General features: G+C 39.4%; 1 protein-coding gene across 1 annotated transcript; it reads right to left on the bottom strand.

Annotated features, from left to right (window-relative positions):
- Positions 1-563: 563 nt before the first annotated feature.
- Positions 564-9,640, bottom strand: prlhr2a (prolactin releasing hormone receptor 2a). The gene is made up of 3 exons (XM_047382051.1): positions 9,203-9,640; positions 7,082-7,562; positions 564-1,778 (listed from the first exon to the last, which is right to left on the bottom strand). The coding sequence occupies exons 2-3, from the start codon at positions 7,540-7,542 to the stop codon at positions 1,142-1,144; spliced, it is 1,098 nt and encodes a 365-aa protein (XP_047238007.1). The 5' UTR covers positions 7,543-7,562; positions 9,203-9,640; the 3' UTR covers positions 564-1,141.
- Between the last annotated feature and the right edge of the window lie 11,792 nt (positions 9,641-21,432).

Here is a 21,432-nt window from a genome sequence, read left to right as displayed (position 1 = left end):
TTCTTTAGTGTGTTTAATTTTATTTGATTTCCTGAAATGCCCTTTTTTAACGCAATCAATTTCTGTACTCACTTTATCTTGTTCATGGTCCTGTTCATGGTGGGGCAAAACCTGGACACATTGCTCATCCACCACAGAACAACCATGCACAAACACACTCAGGGCCACAATTACAGGTCTAACATTAACCCAGGCATGCTATTGGACCATAAAGAGACATGTTAGCTGTGAAGTGACATTAAAACATTGCACCACCACGTGTTCACATCTAGTCTGTCTTTCATTCATTGGTGGTAAGTGGCCCCTGCTTGCGATCATCCATTGAAAGTTTCTGTTATGAACTTATCAGCAACACTATTAGCATTGTTATTTGAATGCTATGAAAAGTGGAGGGCTTACCCTTCAATAGCCAAACAAACAAATGTAGCAGCTAGTCATGACATTAGGCAGAGTTTTGAAATTTTAAGAAAATACATACAATCACAAAAATAAATAAATAAATCTGAATAATCTGAGTTTCAGCTTTTGAGTTGAGTTACTATAATAAATTAATGATACTCTAATTCATTAGGATGTAAGACTTCTTATTTTATTCCAACCGACTCTGCATCCGGTTTATCACAATCACAGCTCAACCACAGAAGAGGCAATGAATATATGTCTGAACTGAAATCAGCATTTAGTTAAAAAAAAGTGCAACATATGCATCCTTACTCCCTTCACTGTCATGCATTTTGCATTATATAAGCTCATCACCTAGTTTTACATAAACCATTAAAGCCAGCGAGACTGTTTGAACATAATTTTAAGAATCACCATGACATTCTCACAGTTTTAAACAACACCTTATGACACATTAATACTGTAACAGAGTAAGAAGACATTATGACAGCGGATCTTATAGTTTTTAGCTAAAAACATTTCAACAAAACACATTTTAATTGATTTTAATTTAAATTTAGTGTTTGGGCAAAGAGCAGTTGTCATGGGACACTGTACATTTTCAAATGATTTGGCTTCACTGAGCGAGAGCCAGTTGACAAGAACTCCTCTTTGCACTTGCAAAACTTTACCCTAAGGGGATCAGAAAGCTATCAGAATGAGATCAATGTACTCTACTGTGGCCTGAAGCAGAAGAGCCTCACAAAACCACGCTGGCAGTGGCACAGTTGTTGGCTGAAATGCCAATGCGGCGGCGGCGTGTGAACATTTTGCGAAGCTCAGCGCGGAAGCGGTCGTGCAGCCATGCGTAGAGGAAAGGGTTACAGCAAGAGGAGCTCATTGCACACAGATGACAGAGCAGCTGGATGAGCAGGAAGTAGTGCTTATCAATAAGATCAATGTCAATGTCACGCAGAACGTTGAACACACTAATGGGCATCCAGCAAATGCCAAAAGCTGCAACCACAAGACTCACAAGGCGGAATGTCTTGCGCTTGCGCAGGCGCTGAGCCTCCGCCTGGCTCTCAGTGTGGTGACCTGGGATGACACAGTTCCTCAGTTTGACTGAGATGCACAGGTAGGAAATGCAGAGCGCCGACAGAGGCAGGACGTAGGTAATAAGGAGTGTGCTGTAGGCATAAGCCAGCCGCTCTCTCTCCTGACCCATCCAGAACTCCTCACAGATGGTGAAGCCCTCGTTTTGAAACTCCACATGGTAGGTATGAGCCACAGCCGGAGCTACCAGACCAAAGGACAGCAGCCAGACCCCAGACAGAAGGTAGGTGCATGCCAACACTGAGATTCGCTTCTTCAGTGGGTGCACAGTAGCATAATATCTACGAGGAAACAGAGCGAAAGAGTTACAAAAGATGGATGGAAACTGATGGGAAAATGTCATACATGACTCACTGCTGGGGTGGAAGATGAACAACTCTAATGCTTGCCATCAGGAATTGAAGCATAGATTACATTATGCTCTCAATTCAGTTCAATTCAATTCAATTCAAAAATACTTTATTGATCCCCGAGGGGAAATTAGAATTCCAGTACAACCCATCCAAACATACATCATGACACAAGACAAGGGGGGGACGGGTCACCAAGGCTTTGCTGCCCACTCACAGGCGCTGCCCTTGCTAGATGGGAAAAGAGGCCACATTAGGTAAGTAGAGAGAAAAAATCATATTTCACACTTTATCCTTAGCAGGATACAGTTTGAGATTGCAAAAAACCTCAGCACAAAGAAGCAACAAGTTTACAAAACAACATCATGCCGGGAACGGTGAAGGTGGTGTGAGGGGGTGCATATGTTTATCTTGAGCATGTGTGTGTGTGCAAATGAGTGTGTGCAAGTAAGTCTATGAAACACTGTCACAGAGGCCATTGTCCTTGATGGTTCATTGGAATGTTCATCAACCTGCCACAAAGTTCTGAGCAGGTCCACAGATGTCCTCAGGGAAGGGAGGGGGCAGAGGGAGCAGAGCGTCATCTTTACATAACTTCCAGGAGAGGTTGAAGATAGCCAGCCATCAAGGCCGTGCAGGGAAGCCAGATTCAGAAAAACAATAATTACTTGGGTTAGGCTGACTCTTAATTTTCCGTCAGGAGCCCCAGGAGGGAAGGGGACCACCTCCTGGGTCCGGTTGCCCCTAGGGGGTACCGGCGCCTGGACCTGGGAGTATAGAGTATGCATGGGGAGTGTGAGTGAGTGTATGACGTCCATTGTTGTTTATCCTTACGTTGGGTGCGAGTGATTTTATGTGTATGCATGAGGGTGGGAGTGGGTGATTGTGACTGTGTGTGCCTGTTTTTTTTTTTTTTGCGACAGGTTGGGTCTTGGACTGCTCCCTCTCCTGGATCAGCTTCCTCCCCGCCACACCGCCTGCTGGTGGTTGGAGTCTCTGCCCGCTGCTGTACTTGTGGTTCTCGGTGTCCGCGGCAGGGTGCTTTGGTGTGTGCTGGCTCACTTCCGGTGGCTGCTTGCTGGGGCCTGGCCCCCTGGGCTCTGTCGGGCCTCTGCTTGGGGGGTGGTGTGTCCCGAGGTCTTGGGCCTCTGGGTCCATGGCTGGATCTGCTCGGGCGTGGACGGCTGTTGGCGGGGCCTGTGGACTCGTCGCTGTGGCTCCCTGGGGCTTCTGCACTGTCGCTGCTGGGTGGTTCCCCTGGGACTCTCCACTGCTCTTCTCTGGGGGGGTTGTGGTAGTGCCGACTTTGGGGGTCCTTTAGATGTCTGTGGCTCGGATCTCCTCAGTGTCCGTCCAGGGACCATGGGGCAGGCCTGTGGGTCCTCACACTCGCTATTGCATATTTTTGTGGAGAAACCTTGTATACAAAAGCGCGTCCACACCCATACTCAGAAGTGTTAAGCTTCAGGTGTCGACAGATACACAGATGTTCTATATTGGGCTGCACCTCTCACTAAGTACATTTGAAATTCATAAGTACCGTGTACTATTTTGTTAAAAAAAAAAAAGAAAACAGCTGCAGGTTTATAAGCAAGCAGGGTGTAATCTTCTTTCTCTCCTCCACTCTTTCCTCCTTTTCTCCCCTATCTCTCTCTTTTTTGAGCTTATTTTTTCCTTTTTATTTCATTCTCCCTGTCCGTAACAATTGAAATATTCCCAAAAAAGTTTATAATAAAGTTTCTTTTATAAATATCAAGCAGAGCTTTAAAGCATTAGCTGTGATGCTCTGCTTGTGAAAGTAAATCTGTTGGGCAATTTCTTGGCACTCAGACAACAATTCTGAGCGATACTCTGCCGGACAGGACACAGTAAAAAAATAAAAAATACAAAATTTTCGTCAGCCTAGAGAGTCTCGCTGGTGCTTCTCAAAGGCGAATCCAAACAGCAAAATTCCTGCAGCAAAATTCTTTCGCCAGATCCAAGCGAACAACTTTCTCCAAGATTTATCCCATTTCATCCCTGAGTCCAGGAACCGCAACCTGCCTGCGATCCTGTAAGGATCACATCCAGTCTGCGATTCAGCTCATGTAACATCTCAGTTTGAGTGCTGAAGATCCCATCACACATGCCAGGCAGCCTAACAATTGCCAGAACAGCTGTTGACATTCTCCAAATTTCTTGATATGCCAGGTAACTGCTGACTCCAAAAAGCAGAAATCCTGATATCAAACATCCAATTATAGACATATCTTCCACATCCTCCACTGACATTATCGACAGACACACAATCCTCCACTTCTGCCAGGAGTCCATTGTGTATCCAAAAAGTCCCGTCCGGGCAAGTGGGCTCTCCCGACCCCTGTCTTCTCGTCGAGAAAATTTGATCAATTGCATTGAGAGACCAGCTGACCAAATCTATATTTTGGAAAAATTTGGAAGATATGCAAAAAGAGGCTCCCAAAAAAAGACAAGACACAGAGCTGAAGCCGGGGAGATATGGGAAGGGTGCGGGAGACAGAGAAAAAGCGTCCACCTCCACCAAGAGCAGAAAGAAAGACCACTGCAAATTACACCTGCTCAGAAATTACCAATGTACTCTTGGACACAAAATGGGTGCTTTTCAGACAGGAAAATATGGCTTTGTGCTGGCCTCAAAAATATCCAATATGATTCTGCAGTGCACTGTAGCCAAGGTCAAATAAAGCAGAACTGTGCGACACAGCAACAGTGAAAACAAATTATTATCTGACAAATTATCTTTCATCCACCTTCTCCTTCATTCAGGCCGATTTACATGTGAATAAACCAAACAGATGAGGTTAATGGATAATATATCTTTAGAGCTCAAGAATGAAGTGAAGAAACACTTTTATGATGACATACTGATGACAGTAAGCCTTTATCAAAAGGCCTGCTGTGCAAATAGAAAAAGAGCTTAAGATTTTTGATCTTCTTATCCATTTTCCATTATAAGAAAGATGTAGTTCAGGACATGAGTAAGGGCCTTAATTCAGAGAAAATGTAGCTTCATATCAGTGTAACACAAAAGTGTTCATGACACTTCATTTTCACATTTGTCACATTTACAACCACAAAGTTCCGTTTATGTTATTGGGATACATTGTGATAAACCATCACAAAATTGCTCATAGTTGTGATGGTAAAGGAAATTCTACATAGAGCCTTGCAAAAGTATTCACCCTTCTTGGCATTTTTCATGTTTTGTTGCCTCACAACCTGGAATTAAAATTGATTATTTGAGAGTTTTGCACCATTTTATTTACATTCCATTTACAAAACATGCCTAAAACCTTAAGAATAAATATGTATTTTTATTGTGAAGCAAACAATTGGAACACGTGACGGTCCCTTCTCATTAAACATATGGAGGATCTGTCTTTAAAATTGTCTCGTATGTTATGTTTCTTTTTTTTACGAGGTGTACCTGAAGTGTCAGGTGCACCTGCGCTTTCGTGTGTGAGGTCTGGGGTTCCTGCTTCGCCCTGTTTGCGCCACCTGGTCCATGCTGCAGATACGCCAGCTGCTGTGGGCCGCAATCACGCCTACCTTGTTTGATTTTTGCAACTTCAACACTGCTTAACGTTGCTTAACATTTCATTCATTGTTTTGGCTAAATAAAGAGCTTCATTGGTCGAATCCTTGTCTCCCCGTGCTTTTTTTTATGGGTAAAAGAGCAGAGCCGTAACTGACAATATAACAGAAAACTTTAGCCTGCATAACTGTTCACCCCCCTAAGGTCAGTACTTTGTAGAATAACCTTTTGTGGCAATTACAGCTGCAGATGGCTTTGGAAAAGTCTCTATGAGCTTGCCACATCTTGCCACTGGGATTTTTGTGCATTCCTCAATACAAAACAGCTCCAGCTCCTTTATGTTGGATGGTTTTCGCTTGTGAACAGCAATCTTCAAGTTTAACCACAGATTCTCAATTGGATTGAGGTCTGGACTTTGACTAGGCCATTTCAGCACATTTAAATGTTTCCCCTTAAACCACTCGAGTGTCACTTTGGCTGTATGCTTCGGGTCATTGTCCAGCAGGAAGGTGAACTTCCATCCCAGTCTCAAACCACAGGCAGACTGACAGGTTTTGCTCAAGGAATTCCCAGTCTTTAGGCCCATTCATCTGTCCTTCGACTCAGACCAGTTTCCCGGTCCCTGCTGATGAAAAACATCCCCACAGCATGATGCTGCAGCACCATGTTTCACTGTGGGAATTGTGTTGTTAGGTTACGGGATGTGTTGGACTGGACTGGAGGTGTAGTGCAGTTTTCTTCACAACTTCCCCATACATCGTTAAGCTAATTAAAATAAATATTTTTCCGTCTTATAGACCACTGAAAAAGAAAGCGTACAAATTACCTGGGATTCCTATTACCATGGTAAAAAAAATCTCAGGTATTTAAATCGCGGGAGTTTTGTTGGAAAAGGGGCTTTTGAAACAGATTTTATGACTCTTTCCACATAGGTTTGCATTTTGCAACTTTTCTATAAAGTTCAGATTTGTGCAGCTTACATCTATTAGTTGCCTTGTTGACAGATTGTTCCACCTGCGATATGGATCCCTACAGCTCCTCCAGAGTTACCATGGGTCTCTTGACAGCTTCTCTGATTCTCATCATTCAGCCTTTTAGTTTAGGTGGACGGTCATGTCTTAGCAGGTTTGCAGTTGTGCCATACTCCTTCGATATTTAGAAGATGGATCTGTGAGATGTTCCAAGTGTGGGATAATGTTTTATAACCAAATTCTGCTTTAGCCACAACTTTATCCCTGACCTGTCTGCTGTATTCCTATGGTCTTTGTGATTTATTTTAATGAGGCACAGAACAGCTGGAGTTATACTCTGATCAAATTACGCATGTGGACTCAAATACTATTTACTAATCAGGTGACTTCTGAAGATAGCTGGTTTTGTTGCTGTTTATTTGGGGATATCACCTTAAAGGGGGCTAGATGCAAATGCACAGTATACTTTTATTGGTAAAAAATGTTGAGATTCTTTTATTTTTGTATTTAATTCTGCAGTTTCTTTGTGTTGATCTGTCTAATTAATACATCAAAGTTTTTGTTAGAAAGCAGCAAATGTGTAAATGTTCAAGAGTAATGAACATTTTTGAGAAGCTCTGTATGCTGCTAAAAAGATCTGTATTTCAGAAGCATGCATTGACTGCAGATTGCTAAGGTTTTTCCACAATCTCCCAATTTGTGAAACTCACCTGTCCACACCAATGGCAGTGAGCGTGAACACTGACACGTAAACCGTCACCGGCTGAATGAGGTACACCAGATAGCACATGAATCGGCCGAACACCCAGCCGTGAGGGTTGAAAGCATAGGCCAGAGTGAAGGGGACGCACGTGGCGCACATCAGCATGTCAGAGAAAGCCAGATTTCCAATAAAGAAGTTGGTGACATTGTGCATCTTACGGGTGCAGCATATCACATAGAGGAGCAGGTAGTTGCCAAATACGCCCACAATGGCCACAAGAGTGTAGCAGGGTATGATGAGCAGCTTGAATGACTGCAGTAGTTCCACACCAGCAAACTGAGGGATGTGCTTGGAGGAGCTGTTCTGCAGCACCACCTCAAACACTGGACCTGTGTCGTTCCCGCCGTCATCGTCCTGCACATATGTAGTGGTGTGCTCAGCTGTCCAGCTGCTGCCTGTGTCCTCCATTCAGAAAGGACAGGGTGGATCTGAGGGGGGGAAATTATGTTCACTCTTATGTACAGCGTGTATTCAGACAACATGCACATTAAAGGTTTTCACCTGAGCAACATGGCTTTCTGCCCTGGGTGGCATGGCCCAGGAGGCACAAAAGAAGCAAAAACAAATATAATTATCTAGTTGGGCCTGATCAGTTTTTTTTTGTTAAATATATATATTTCTTATTGCATGTCTACGTAATAGAAATACCTGTGGTAGGTTAGAAAACATTGTTGCACACCACAGGTGGCTAATGTTGCTGAAGTTGTGTATCTAATTCACAGCATATGATTTGATGCTATTTTAACAGGCTGTTTCAGTTTTTTTAAGAACTCTGTACCGCATTTCATAAATGCTTGTTCAAAATCGTACATACAGTTTCTACAGTGATCCGGCCTCAACTAAATTATTCTACACAGACCAGTGGTCCTTTAAAACACTGATATTTTTTAAATCTTCATTCTAGTGGTAAAAACACACATAATGGGAGTTGCACCTGAACTGTAATTTTGCTATCAACTATACGTGGCCAGTCTTCTTGAGCAGACCTTCAGCTCAAACGCTGAATAATAAAGCAAATCCTGCTACGTGACTCACCTGCTGTGGACAAACGGCTATCCATACTCTGCGTAGTGTTCATGTGCACAACACCAGAGGTGGTGGCTCTGGGTGCACTATATTTAGCTCATGTAAGGATATTTGAAGGATATGCATGCAATCTTAAATGCAAGGCAGTGCCTGACATGGACATGGGATGGATGGGAGTGGGACAGTGAATTGACTCAAATACACTGCTTAAATACATGAGAGTAAATGTCTGTATGAAAACAAAGCTGTAATTATTTTCCTAATAATTGCATACTATAAACAAAGGCATAAAAATATCAAACAACTGAGAAAAATGGAATTGAAAAGAAGATTATTCATTTTAACGTTAAAGCTAATTTTTTCCTAATTATCGTTTCAATGTGTTTTCGTTGTTGTTTAGCAGGATTTGATTGCAGTTTGGCAGCAGATTGGGCGCTTAGTTGGTGCCATGGTATCAGATGGATGAAGAGATGTCCCCCAATGTGCAGCCAGAAAAGAAAAGTCTCACTTCCTTCTCAGGATTTTCAAAGCATACTGTCTCCAATGGACCGAATGATGCTTGAAATTGTTCAATAATAGGATTTCGCGTTACACAAACTCCTCTCTGTTATATAAAAAATATCTTGTTTCTAGATGGTTTAAATTGAATGCATCTTAGGAGACAAAAATTCAAACATCTTGTACTGATTTATTTGATTGATTAAATTTTTAGTATTCCTATTCCGGGCAATTATCTGCAATTCAAACAGTTAATTGAACCCCGCAGCCTCTAAAATGGGATCAGCTTGAAAATACCGTTACGCAAATAAGACATCAGGACAGGTATGTTGGTCCAGGGCCAATGACATAAAATTAAACGGATTTAGAGTCAAACAAACCTGAATAACTTTACTTTTTATTCTTTTAAATTACATGCATTTTGACGCGTTGGCACAATTTCTCTGTTTACCTTTTCAAGTAGTCTTCACTTTTGCTCAGGCTAAATTCTCTTTGGATTGTAAAAACGATGCGTTTTGTTTGGAAAACGATCAATCCCACATACCTTGTGCTGATTTCTCAGATTTCAGTCGCAGGACCTCGGCGCAAGCGAGCATCTGTGCGCCACCCCCGAATAGTTGTGTTGTGCGCTCCTCTCATAGATGCAGACTCTGCGCAGCAACGAACGCAGCGGGTCTGCTGTCCTAACCCTTTACTTTTGCTGTCGCAGATGTGCGCTTTTATTGCTCATGCGTCGGGCTCAGATAAGACAGCGTGTTCGTCCGCTGTAGGAAGATCAACAAGTCCTGCTGACGGAGATGGCTCGCTTTAAAATTGACTGACAGCTCGGCTGATTGAAGGAGTTTCTGAGACCGCGGTGAAGTTAATTTGAAGTTGGATATTGGATATTCAAGCTCCGGGGAGTTAGCGGCATCGTGCTCGCGGTTGATCCGATTCAGGCACTCAGATTTCGGCTAACTGCTCTCTGTTGCTCCCTCTTCTGACGCGCGGTGGTTCACTTAGGGACCGTCACTAAGTTTCCAAACCAAACAATCGTGGAAAATAAAAATAAATAAATTCCTTGTCTTGTGAAACAAAAACAATGATAAATCATGCTACTAGATTATATTAATGAGACACACTGATTTTTATTCCATTATAAGCCTTTTTACATTTTTTAGGATTATGTTTAGTTCATAATTAGCATTTTTCTTCAATAGCTTCCAGGTCATGTGACCAATTCACACAAAATCTGTCTAAAATTGTTCTACTACACTGGATAGATGAGGCACACCCTTTTTAATTCCATTTTAACCATTTTTATATTTTTTCGGAATTGTTTGGGTCACAAATTTGCATTTTTCTTCAGTAGCTTCCAGGTCATGTGACCGATTCACACAAAATCTATCTGAAGTTGTTCTACTACACTGGATACATGAGGCACACCCTTTTTTATTCCATTTTAAGTCTTTTTACATTTTCTAGCATTATTTTTAGTTCAAAATTAAAATTTTTCTTCAATAGCTTCCAGGTCATGTGACCGATTCACACAAAATCTATCTGAAGTTGTTCTACTACACTGGATACATGAGGCACACCCTTTTTTATTCCATTTTAAGTCTTTTTACATTTTCTAGCATTATTTTTAGTTCAAAATTAAAATTTTTCTTCAATAGCTTCCAGGTCATGTGACCAATTCACACAAAATCTGTCTAAAATTGTTCTACTACACTGGATAGATGAGGCACACCCTTTTTTATTCCATTTTAACCATTTTTATATTTTTTCGGAATTGTTTGGGTCACAAATTTGCATTTTTCTTCAATAGCTTCCAGGTCATGTGACCGATTCACACAAAATCTATCTGAAGTTGTTCTACTACACTGGATACATGAGGCACACACTTTTTTTATTCCATTTTAAGCATTTTTATATTTTTTATACATTTCTTTCATCACAAATCATGTTTTTTTCCAATAGTTTTTAGATCACGTGACCCAGTGGTACAGAACTACTGTTAAATAATTATATTATACTGAATAAATGAGACATTTCTTTTTATCTGATTTAATTGCATTTTCTATTTTTTGTCAATAGCTTTGAGGTAACATGCCTTTCACAAAACTAATGTTAAATCATTCTACTAAACATGACAGATGAGACGCAGTCTTAAAGCAATCTAACAGATCTACAGTTTTATTTCCAACATTATTGGACAAACTTCACACCTTACTTGCATGATGGACATTTCCAACCTTTCTTTGCATTGTCATTTTCTGTGCTGTTTGTGTTGAGGCACTGGACATGGAGCCATCTATCAGTCATAACATTGGATCTGTTATTATCGTTAAATTGTAAATGGACTGAACTTATATAGCACTTTTCCAGTCATACAGACACCGCAAAGCACTTTACACTAGAGCCACATTCACCCAATCACACTCACTAATGCTCATACATTCATACGCAGATTGGTAGGCAACTTGAGGTTAAGTGCCTTGCCCAGGAGCACATCGACATATGGCAGGAGGAAGCGGGAATCAAACCCACAACCTTCTGATTGTAAGACGACTACTCTTCCTACTGAGCCACAGTCGTTGTAGATTCTGATGGCTGTGGGCAGGAAGGATCTCCTGTAGCGCTCCGTCTTACAGCAGATCTGAAGAAGCCTCTGACTGAAGACACTCTGTTGTTGTAGGACAGTCTCATGAAGAGGATGCTCAGGGTTCTCCATAATGTTCTTCATTTTATGAAGAATCCGTCTTTCCACCATGATCTCCAGAGGTTCCAGAGGAGTCCCCAGAACAGAACCAGCCTTCTTTATCAGCTTGTTGAGCTGTTTTAAGTCCCTGGCTCTGATGCTGCTTCCCCAGCAGATGATGGCAGAAGAGATCACACTTTCCACAACAGACTTATAGAAGATATGCAGAATCTTGCTGCAAACACTGAAGGTCTTAGGCCTCCTCAACAAGTACAGTTTGCTCTGTCCCTTCTTGTAGATGGCTTCACAGTTGCATCTCCACTCTAGTCTGTCGTCCAGGTGAACACCGAGGTATTTATACTCCTCCACCACCTCCACTTCTCCCATGATGGAAATAGTGTCTGACCTATTCCTGTTTTTCTTAAAATCTACAATCATCTTCTTTGTTTCATTCATGATCAAGATGAGGTGATTTCATTCCACACATGACACAAAGGGGTCCTCCACCTTCCTGTACTTAACTTCTTGTCCATCTCTGATCCACTCCACAATGGCAGAATCATCCGAGTATTTCTGTAGATGACAGAAGTCTGTCTTATACTGGAAGTCTGAGGTGTACAGAGTGAAAAGAAATGGTGAGAGTACCGTCCCCCTCCTTAATAAAAGGCACATTACAGCCTGTCTGGAGTTTGCAAAAAGGCACCTGAAGGACTCTCAGACCATGAGAAACAAAATTCTGTGGTCTGATTAGACAAAGATACGTCATGTTTGGTGGAGACCAAGCACCACTTATCACCAGGCCAATATCATCCCTACAGTAAAGCATGGTGGTGGCAGCATCATTCTATGGGGATGTTTTTCAAAGCAGAAACTGTCAGACTAGTCAGGATAGAGGGAAAGATGAATGCAGCAATGTACAGAGACATCCTGGATGAAAACCTTCTCCAGAGCATTTTTGACCTCAGACTGGAGCGACGGTTCATTTTTCTATTTGAGTTCTACTTCTTACATTGGCACATTATCACAATAAACAAACATATATTCCCTTTGGTTAACTGTGAGGAGGAAGCTCTGTTCTGTCACCAAACAGTATCACACGAGCTGTGGAGGGATTTAGGAGGTAACTGGCGTCCACCTCTCCCGATGCATGGGCAAACACATTAAACAGGCTTGCAATATTCTGCATAAGCAGCATAATAATTTATAAATATTTAAAGTGGCTAAATTTGTTTGCCTGCAAATCTGAATATTTGTTGATATCAGTTTTAAAATGAAGTAAATGTTGACAAATAAGTGAAACATGAACTTAAAAAAATACAATCACACACACACCTCTCCTGTCAACTGCTGATGTGGACAAAAGGAGCATAGCTCTGAATGATGGAGGAACGCTTTGACCCTTGATTTTTGAAGGGACAACGTCTGGGCCCCTCTTTTTCCAAAGTAATTTTAAGTCACAATTGGATATACCAAGAAACTGGTTCATGCATTGAAGACTTATACAGTAAAGCTGAACACTTTCAAAAAAGCAGGTGCGATCCGCTAAAATGAATCTTTTACATTTGACTGTAGCTTGTAAGCTTTGAGAATTACCTTGCAACTGATCACAGTATGTATTATAATCTTATGTTTAAAATGATCAATTGTGATTACAAAAATTCTTAAAAAGAAGTGTGTCTCATCTACTCCGTCCAGTAGAACAATGTAATACATATTTTGTGTGAATTGGTCACATGACCTGGAAACTATTGAAGAAAAATGCTAATTTGTGACCCAACAAATTCCCAAAAAATTTAAAAAGACTTAAAATGGAATAAAAAAAGGGTGTGCCTCATCTATCCAGTGTAGCAGAACAATTTCAGATAGATTTTGTGTCAGTGGGTCGCAACCTGGAACCTATTGAAGAAAAATGCTAATTTGTGCCACAAAAAATTCCTAAAAGAATATAAAAATGGAATAAAAAAGGGTGTGCCTCATGTATCCAGTCTAGTAGAACAACTTCAGATAGATTTTGTGTCAGTAGGTCACATGACTTGGAAGCTATTGAAGAAAATTTTTAATTAAAAAATGTAAAAAGGGTTAAAATGGAATAAATATGAATGTGCCTCATTGATGTAATCTAGTAGCATGATTTACCATTGTTTTTGTTTGACAAGACAAGGAATTTATTTATTTTTATTTTCCACGATTGTTTGGTTTGGAAACTTAGTGACGGTCCCTAAGTGAACCACCGCGCGTCAGAAGAGGGAGCAACAGAGAGCAGTTAGCCGAAATCTGAATGCCTGAATCGGATCAACCGCGAGCACGATGCCGCTAACTCCCCGGAGCTTGAATATCCAATATCCAACTTCAAACTAACTTCACCGCGGTTTTCTGAGGCGTACTGCCTGGTGAAGCATCCAGACAAGACAGAAAAACTCCCACATTCCCACTGACAAAAGGTAGCACTGAATGTTGGAAAATTTCCAGTTTCATTTGTGATCCTATAATAATCCCTCAATCCAGGGAATGCTAAGTACTTGGGCAGCCTTTAATAAAACATTTTGTTTTAGGAGAGGAGACATGGAAAAGCTGCATTCTGATTACTTATATCAGTCATGAGTGGTTGCTTTTGTAAAAATAAGTTTTTTATGTATATGTGGGCAAAATGTCTCCTTCCTAATATTTTCCAAGTCACTGCAGAATCTGAATGGTATCCTTTAATGTCTACACACATTTGTCAAAACAGCAGAGGGGCAGGCTGATATGCATGTGATGTAATGTGACTACTAAGTGGCCTTTTTGAGCTGTATATTGAGAACATGGTGGCTAAATCCCAGGGCATGATGTAGCTGCATGCAGTCAGTGCAGGATTGATCCTGAATCCACATCATTGAGTGAAGCTATGACTAGGCATGGTCCAGATCCTGATGGGATTCCGCTCACAGTGGGTGTTTTATTCAGTGTTTCTAAGATTTGAGCACGTTCCTTTAAAGACACAAGGCTTTAGTTGTAATCAGTGGTGCTAAACGTGCAAAACTTCCTATCTGTTGGATTTTCTGATTGACAGATTTTACTTGAGATGGAGAGAACAAGTAAGGCTTTTCATATTCAGAAAATTCCCACCCGTTGCTGTGAAAGAAAGGTCACTTGATTAAAACCTCCTGTCAGTTGTTCTGGAAATATGTTGAAACACCACAAGCATTTTTCACATACGGTTTTCCTCTTAGGACTTTGCCATAGTTTTATTCCTATACACTGAGGTTGTTGTCTTAAGCAGAATTTCATTTCAAGATCTAAATCCAATTAACTGCACTTAAGAATGTATAACAAATCCAGCTACCGCACCAGTGACTTTTCAGGTCTCTTCAAAAAGAGAGATTTTACCTCAAGGGAAGTCCTGGTAAAATAATGCTTAAAATAGACCACCCATTTGTATTTTTTTATGCTGAATCATTTTCAAATTCTGCATTACCACAACGTCTACAGTTAACATAGAGTTAACATTTATACATTTTTCTTTTCTTTTAAATCAATATTTAAAGCCCAACATCCAACTGAAGAGACAAAATCCTGCCCAAGCCTTTCTGATGTATCTGGTCAAGGAATGGCCTCACAAGGGGAACGTGACAGCTGTAGCCTATGTTCTGGAAACATCTGTGTGTAGTGGCACTCGAAGAACTGAATCCAGCTGTGGTACAATCCTTGTTAATCTACCCAAAATATTAAGATGGGATTTATTTCCCATTCCTAACTAGATTGCAGCTAACCCCATTACTTATGCATTTTTTATACCACATTTTTTTCTTCCACTCGACTTTCCATTATTGTCCTTTCATGCAGCACACTGTGAACAGCCAGTTTTCATAGCAATAATTGTTTTCCTCCTTGTGGAGGGTGTCAGTGACTGCCTGTAGGGCTACTGTCAAGTAAATATATTTTAGGTCATTGTCATGTTGAAGGGTCCAGTTCAAACAATAGATCCCCTGACACTTTCATGTCCATGCTTCAAGATTTTGTATGAGGTTCTGTTCCCGGAAGGTCGTGTATGGTTTATAACAAACATGCCCTCTGTTACAGGGTCTTTGCCGGCATTTGTTTTTCTTAGAGAGCAAAAGTTTCGTCCTTGCACAGCCCCCATAAAAGTTTCAACTTGTGCAGTCTTTTTCTGTTTGTAGAGGCATTCACTTTCACATCAACAACTAATACAACCCTGCTGTAGGTCTTTTGATAATATTTTTATGGGTTTTGGAGAGTTCTTTAAGCCTTCTGCAGTGTGCTATCAGCCTGAACTTACTTTCACTGCCAGACTCAGGCATGTTGGCAGCTGTTTTGAATGTCTTCCACTTTTGGACTATTTTCTATACAATAAAATGACTGATTTCAAATACTTTTGAGAACTTTTTAAATAATAAGCTGCTACAATCTTCTTTCTGAAGACCTCGTGCAGGTCTTTTAATCTCAGGATGGTCTTCATTGTCACGTCAACAGTCAGGATCACATCAAACCAATGTTACTTTATGTATTGGTTTTAGCTCACTGAGATCCATTTATGTCCTGTTAAATAAGTCTGTGTCCATTTCTCTGTTTATTAGTCATTCCCCTCAGCTCTTCTGTTCAGGTTCTTGTCTAGCTGCTCTGCATCCCACTAATTAATCAAAACTGGCTTTTATGTCACCTTTCCACCTTCTCAGTGGTCTAAAAGCAAGTTAATCCTTTATCCCTTTTTCAGACCCTTCTACTGTCTGCCTTGCCAGTTTTTCTTCCCTTTTGTGCCTCTCCTGTTTACTGTAGGCACACTCTTCAGGTGTCTGTTCATATGTTGTTTCTCACTCATTAGAGATTCACCTACACAATCACATGATCCTGCTGATTGATGATCCTGCTTGGGAGGAGAGACAGTTTGCAGCAAAGGTCTTCCAACCATCAGTCTTTCACCATCAGTCAAGTTACCTCTTGTCGTTTCATATATATATATATATATATATATATATATATATATATATATACCCAAGCCTTTTGCAGGGGTCAGTAACAGCTTAAATTCGGCAACACAAAATAATTTCAATAATAGAAATGAATGAATCAATTCAACCTGTCTTTCCCTGATGCTGAAACTAGTGAGTTTGGAGAGGCTTTGAAGACGGAGGCTCATCCATGCACCTGATGGAGAAGATTCGTCTGGTAACAACGAGTGGTTTCTTGAAGGGAATACGACTTAATCTTCAGTTTTTTTCCTTTAAGTGGCAGGCACTGATGCTCCAGGCTTTGATGGTTAAACAGGATCTTTGTTGTTATTTGTCTCCGAAGACAGTAGTTTCCAGAGGCTGAAAAGTTGAAGGAAACCCGGAGACATAAATGAAGTTGATTCAGGACTTCCAGAAGCCTGAAACTTAGAGCAATCAGCTGTTCACCGATCAAGTTCACTTCTGTTGTCTGGATAAAAAGCCTTTAGATGAAATCAGATTCTTAATCTTGAGGCACAGTCCTTCTGGGGAACACGGGTTGATCCTCTTTTTAATGCAGTCAATCAGTTGGGCTGTGTCTCTGTTCCTTTTCCATCTAAGCTTCTATTCTCCATCCGATCTTGTTCGCTGGTCTTCTGCGAGGAAACAACCCCGTTCCCTCCTTCAGCATTGCCTATATGGTGCTTGATGCTTTCAGCAGTCAGCCCCTTATTAGGCTTCTCAGTTATTGCGCAACCTATTCAGCTCAGCTTCTTGGTTATTGCTCAATACTTTAGTCATTGTCATCGTGACCTACTGATGCTGTTTCTCGGCTTTGGAGATGCCGGTAATAGCCACGCAGCTGGCTGTAGTCGCATCCTCCCTTCCTTCCGTTAGCCTTCAAAAGGTTCGATGTCAGCATGCAGCTGGCTCTCGTCACTCCTAGTCATCCTACAGTTCTTTCCCTAATCTGCTCAGTTTTAAACTTTACACAGTATTACACATTCAATTCTTCAGTTTTCAGCATTTACTTTAAAACACAGTTGCAAACCATCACTTCATTCTTTTTATTCATGCTTCACAAATGATTAATGTTATATCTCTTTCATATAAAGCTGATTGAGAATGTCAAACCTTAATGTTTTTTTTTACTCTAATTCTCAGTTCTTACCCATATTTCAATCATACATCTTTAACTTGTTAATCAAAGGTTACTAATTTCATTTAATACATGTGAAAGAATGTAAAATAATCATACATCATTTCTTTGGATATACTTGTTTATATTTTTGCAAAAGATAAGACAGATAATATGTGGCAGTGTGGTAAAATGGATGAACTCCATTTGCCTAGTTCCAGCTAGTGATTTTACCACTTACCTGTGTTCAAGGAACTAAAGGAGGAGGTGCGGCCTAACCTCCTGTATATGGAGGTTTCAGGGAAGTGATGTCACAGGAGGTACCAGGTGAAGAGGGGAGAAGAAACTGTTAAAGTGTTAAGTTAACTTTGGGGTTTTGTTTATTAGTTTTGAAGTGTTAGAGTTAGGATATAATTGTTAAACCGTAAACACAGGGTTGTTGCTAGATAGAAGTAGCTTCAGTGATTTGACATTATTTCTCATGTTGGAATATACCTGCAAGATGGAAGATTCCATTTCAGTTAATTGTGTTTGGAAGGGCATGAAGGTATTTAAGCAGATCAGGAAAGAAGTTAAGGAGGGAGAGGTCGCCCAGGAGGAGTCGATTTTGTATCCAGAGTAGACGGTGGTTGTCGGTGGTGAGACTACGTCGAAGAAGAACGGTTTTGGTGCGGCGCGGGAAAAACAAAAATAGAAATATATTGGATTCGGAAAAGGTGGATTTGGGCATAAACTGGTATGTGAATGGTTCGGTTGGAAATGGAGACAGGAAATGAGGAAGACATGGATTTTGAAGGGTGGACGCCAGCTGGGAGAGGAAGAGGGAAAGGACGTGGAAGAAATAAAATAGATGAAGGAAAGGGAATTGGTGATATCCAAGGTAGCAAGCGAGAATTGGAAGGAAGCAGTTCAGAAGAAGAAAGGATAGTTAGGAGGAAAGTTATGAGGGAGGAATTTAAAATAATATTGAAACTTAAGAACGAGGAAGAACAGGATAACATCAGCCCCATTGTGGTGTCAAGAGAGATAAAAAAGAAAATTGGAGATGTTGAAATGGTAAAGATTTTGAGAGATGGAAACTTATTGGTAGTTTGTAAAAATGAAGAACAAAAGAACAAGGCTTTAAAGGTGGATAATATCTGCAAGAAAACGGTGTTGGAGAAAAAAATCATGGGAGAAAATAAAAAAATTAGAGGAGTGATTTATGGGATCCCTCTAGATGAAGATCTTGATAAAATTAAGAGAAGTATTATTGGTGCAAAAGTGAATAACTTGAAGAGATTGTCAAAAACAATAAATGGAGAAAAAGTAGGAAGTATGTCAATCTTCATTGAATTTGACGAAAAAGAGTGGCCACAAAACATCAAAATAGGTTATCTTAGCTTTCAGGTTAGACCTTATATCCCTCCACCACTTCATTGTTTCAAATGTCAAAGGTATGGACACATAGCAGCAGTTTGTAAAGGGAAGCAGAGATGTCCAAAATGTGGTGAAGATCACAAGTTTGAAGAATGTAAAGAAGAAGTACAAGAAAAATGTAACTGTGGAGGGCAACATAGAGTTACGTATGGAGGATGTGAAGTAAGGAAGAAGGCAAAAGAAATCATACAGATTAAAATGACTAAAAACATAAGCTATGCAGAAGCAGTTAAAAATGTGAAGGAACAGAAAACAAGAAAGATTGAACAAATAGCGAATCAAATTCCACAGCAAAGCAAAGTACAGTCAGAAGAAAATGTTACAATATCAGTAGAAAAACTAATATTATTCGTAGCATATGTTATCAACTGTACTGACCAAGCCAAGCATAAAACTGAGAAGATTAAAATAATAGTGAGAGGAGCTGAAAAGGTTTTGGGGTTTAAGGAGGGATCGTGGGAGAACATAAATAAAAAGTTGGAGGTAGATGGGAGACAAGGAACATCTGGTGAAAGTACATGTTAATATTACGATGGAATGCAAGAAGTTTAATCGCTAACGGACAAGAACTTAAAGGTTATATTGATAGTCTTGAAGAACAACCAGAAATTATTTGTGTTCAGGAAACATGGTTAAAAACAACATTGGATTTTGTGATAAAAGGATATGATGGTGTAAGAAGAGATCGACAGGAGAGAAGTGGAGGAGGATGTGGAATATTTATTAAGCAAGGGATACAATATCAGGTATTAGGGAAAGGGAAAGAACTTGAATATATAGTAATTGAGATATGGGAACAAGAAGGTAAATTTAAAATAATACATTTTTATAATCCATGTAAAACATTGCCAATTGAAATAATGGAGGAGTTAAATGAATATTTGGAAGGGAAAGTAATTTGGTGTGGAGATTTTAATGCAAATAGTACATTGTGGGGTAATTGTAATGATAAAAATGGACAAGTTATAGAAGAATTAATGGAAATAAAAAATCTAGTATGTATTAATGATGGGAGGGGAACAAGAATCAATGTAAGAACAGGGATGGAATCAGTTATTGATTTAACAATGGTTTCAAATGGTTTAGCTGGTAGTTGTGAGTGGGGCATTGATAAAAAATCAACAATAGGTAGTGATCATTATCCCATTATAATAAGAGTAGGATTAACTTTAAATAATAAGAATATAAATGTCAATAAAAAACTAAATTTTAATAAGGCAGACTGGACTAAATTTAGATACTTGAGTCAAATAAACTTAGAGAAAGTAGATATGAGAGTGGATATAAATGATGTAAATTTAAAAATGTGTAAGGTAATCATGGAAGCAGCAGATAATTCTATAAAGAAAGCAGGGTGTAAAAGTAATAAGAAAATGGTACCATGGTGGACAAATGAATGTAAAGAAGCAATAAAGTTAAGAAATAAAGCATTTAAGGTACTAAAAGGAAATCCAATTTATAAGAATTTAATTGATTACAAAAGAAAGCAAGCAATAGTAAAGAGAACTATTAAGAAGGTAAAAAGAGAATATTGGAGAAATTTCTGTAGCACAATAGGGAAAGAAACAAAAATAGAAAAAAGTTGGAAAATAATTAAAAGAATGAATGGCATAAAGAGAGAGTTTGAATATCCTATATTAAAAATAAATAATATAAATATAGTAAAAGATGAAGATAAAGTTGAAATATTGGCAAGAATATTTAGTAAAATTAACAGTTCAAATAATATTAGTGAAGAGGGCAGAAAAGGAAGAGAAAATACAAAACTTATATATAAAGATGTATTACAGAGTGTTGAAGAAACAAATAATCTGTTAAATGTTGAATTTACAAAAGCTGAATTAAATTATGCACTTAGGAAGACAAAAAATACAGCACCAGGTAAAGATCAAATTTGGTACAGAATGATAAGGCAACTTGGTGGAAAATCGAAAGATATAATATTACAATTATATAATAAAATATGAGAGGAGGGAAAATTACCACTGAGCTGGAAGGAATCAATTATAGTACCAATAGCTAAACCAGGAAAAGCTAAATCAAATCCAGGAAATTATAGACCAATAGCCTTAACATCAAATATATGTAAAATAATGGCAAAAATCATTAATAGTAGACTAGTATATTATTTAAATAATAAAGGATATATGTCAAAGTATCAAAGTGGTTTTAGAAAAGGGAGGAGTACTAATGATCCAATGCTATGCTTAGAGCATGAAATTAGAAGAGCACAGGTAAATAAAGAAAGTGTAGTGGCAGTATTTTTTGATATAGAAAAAGCATATGATATGATGTGGGTGGAAGGATTATTAATTAAATTACAAATACTGGGCATTAAAGGGAAAATATTTAAATGGATCAAAGATTTTTTAACAAATAGGAAAATACAAGTTAGAATTGGGGAAGTGATCTCAGGAAAATATATAGTAGAAAATGGAACTCCACAGGGGAGTATTATAAGTCCGTTATTGTTTTCAATTATGATAAATGATGTATTTAAAGATATTGGAAAAGTAATGGGATGTTCACTTTTTGCAGACGATGGAGCTGTTTGGAAAAGAGGAAAAAATGTAGATTTCATTGTAAAGAAATTACAAGAGGTTATTATTGAA

Source organism: Girardinichthys multiradiatus, chromosome 12 (genome assembly GCF_021462225.1).
Source record: "Girardinichthys multiradiatus isolate DD_20200921_A chromosome 12, DD_fGirMul_XY1, whole genome shotgun sequence".
In the NCBI taxonomy this organism is placed as follows: domain Eukaryota; kingdom Metazoa; phylum Chordata; class Actinopteri; order Cyprinodontiformes; family Goodeidae; genus Girardinichthys; species Girardinichthys multiradiatus.
This window is presented reverse-complemented; position numbering and strand designations above follow the sequence as displayed.

Coding starts and splice junctions, on each gene's coding strand:
- prlhr2a (XM_047382051.1), bottom strand. CDS start 7,542: ATGGAGGACACAGGCAGCAGCTGGACAGCTGAGCACACCACTACATAT. Junction 1,779..7,081: donor ACTGCCATTGGTGTGGACAG/GTGAGTTTCACA, acceptor GTTTCCTCGTAG/ATATTATGCTACTGTGCACC.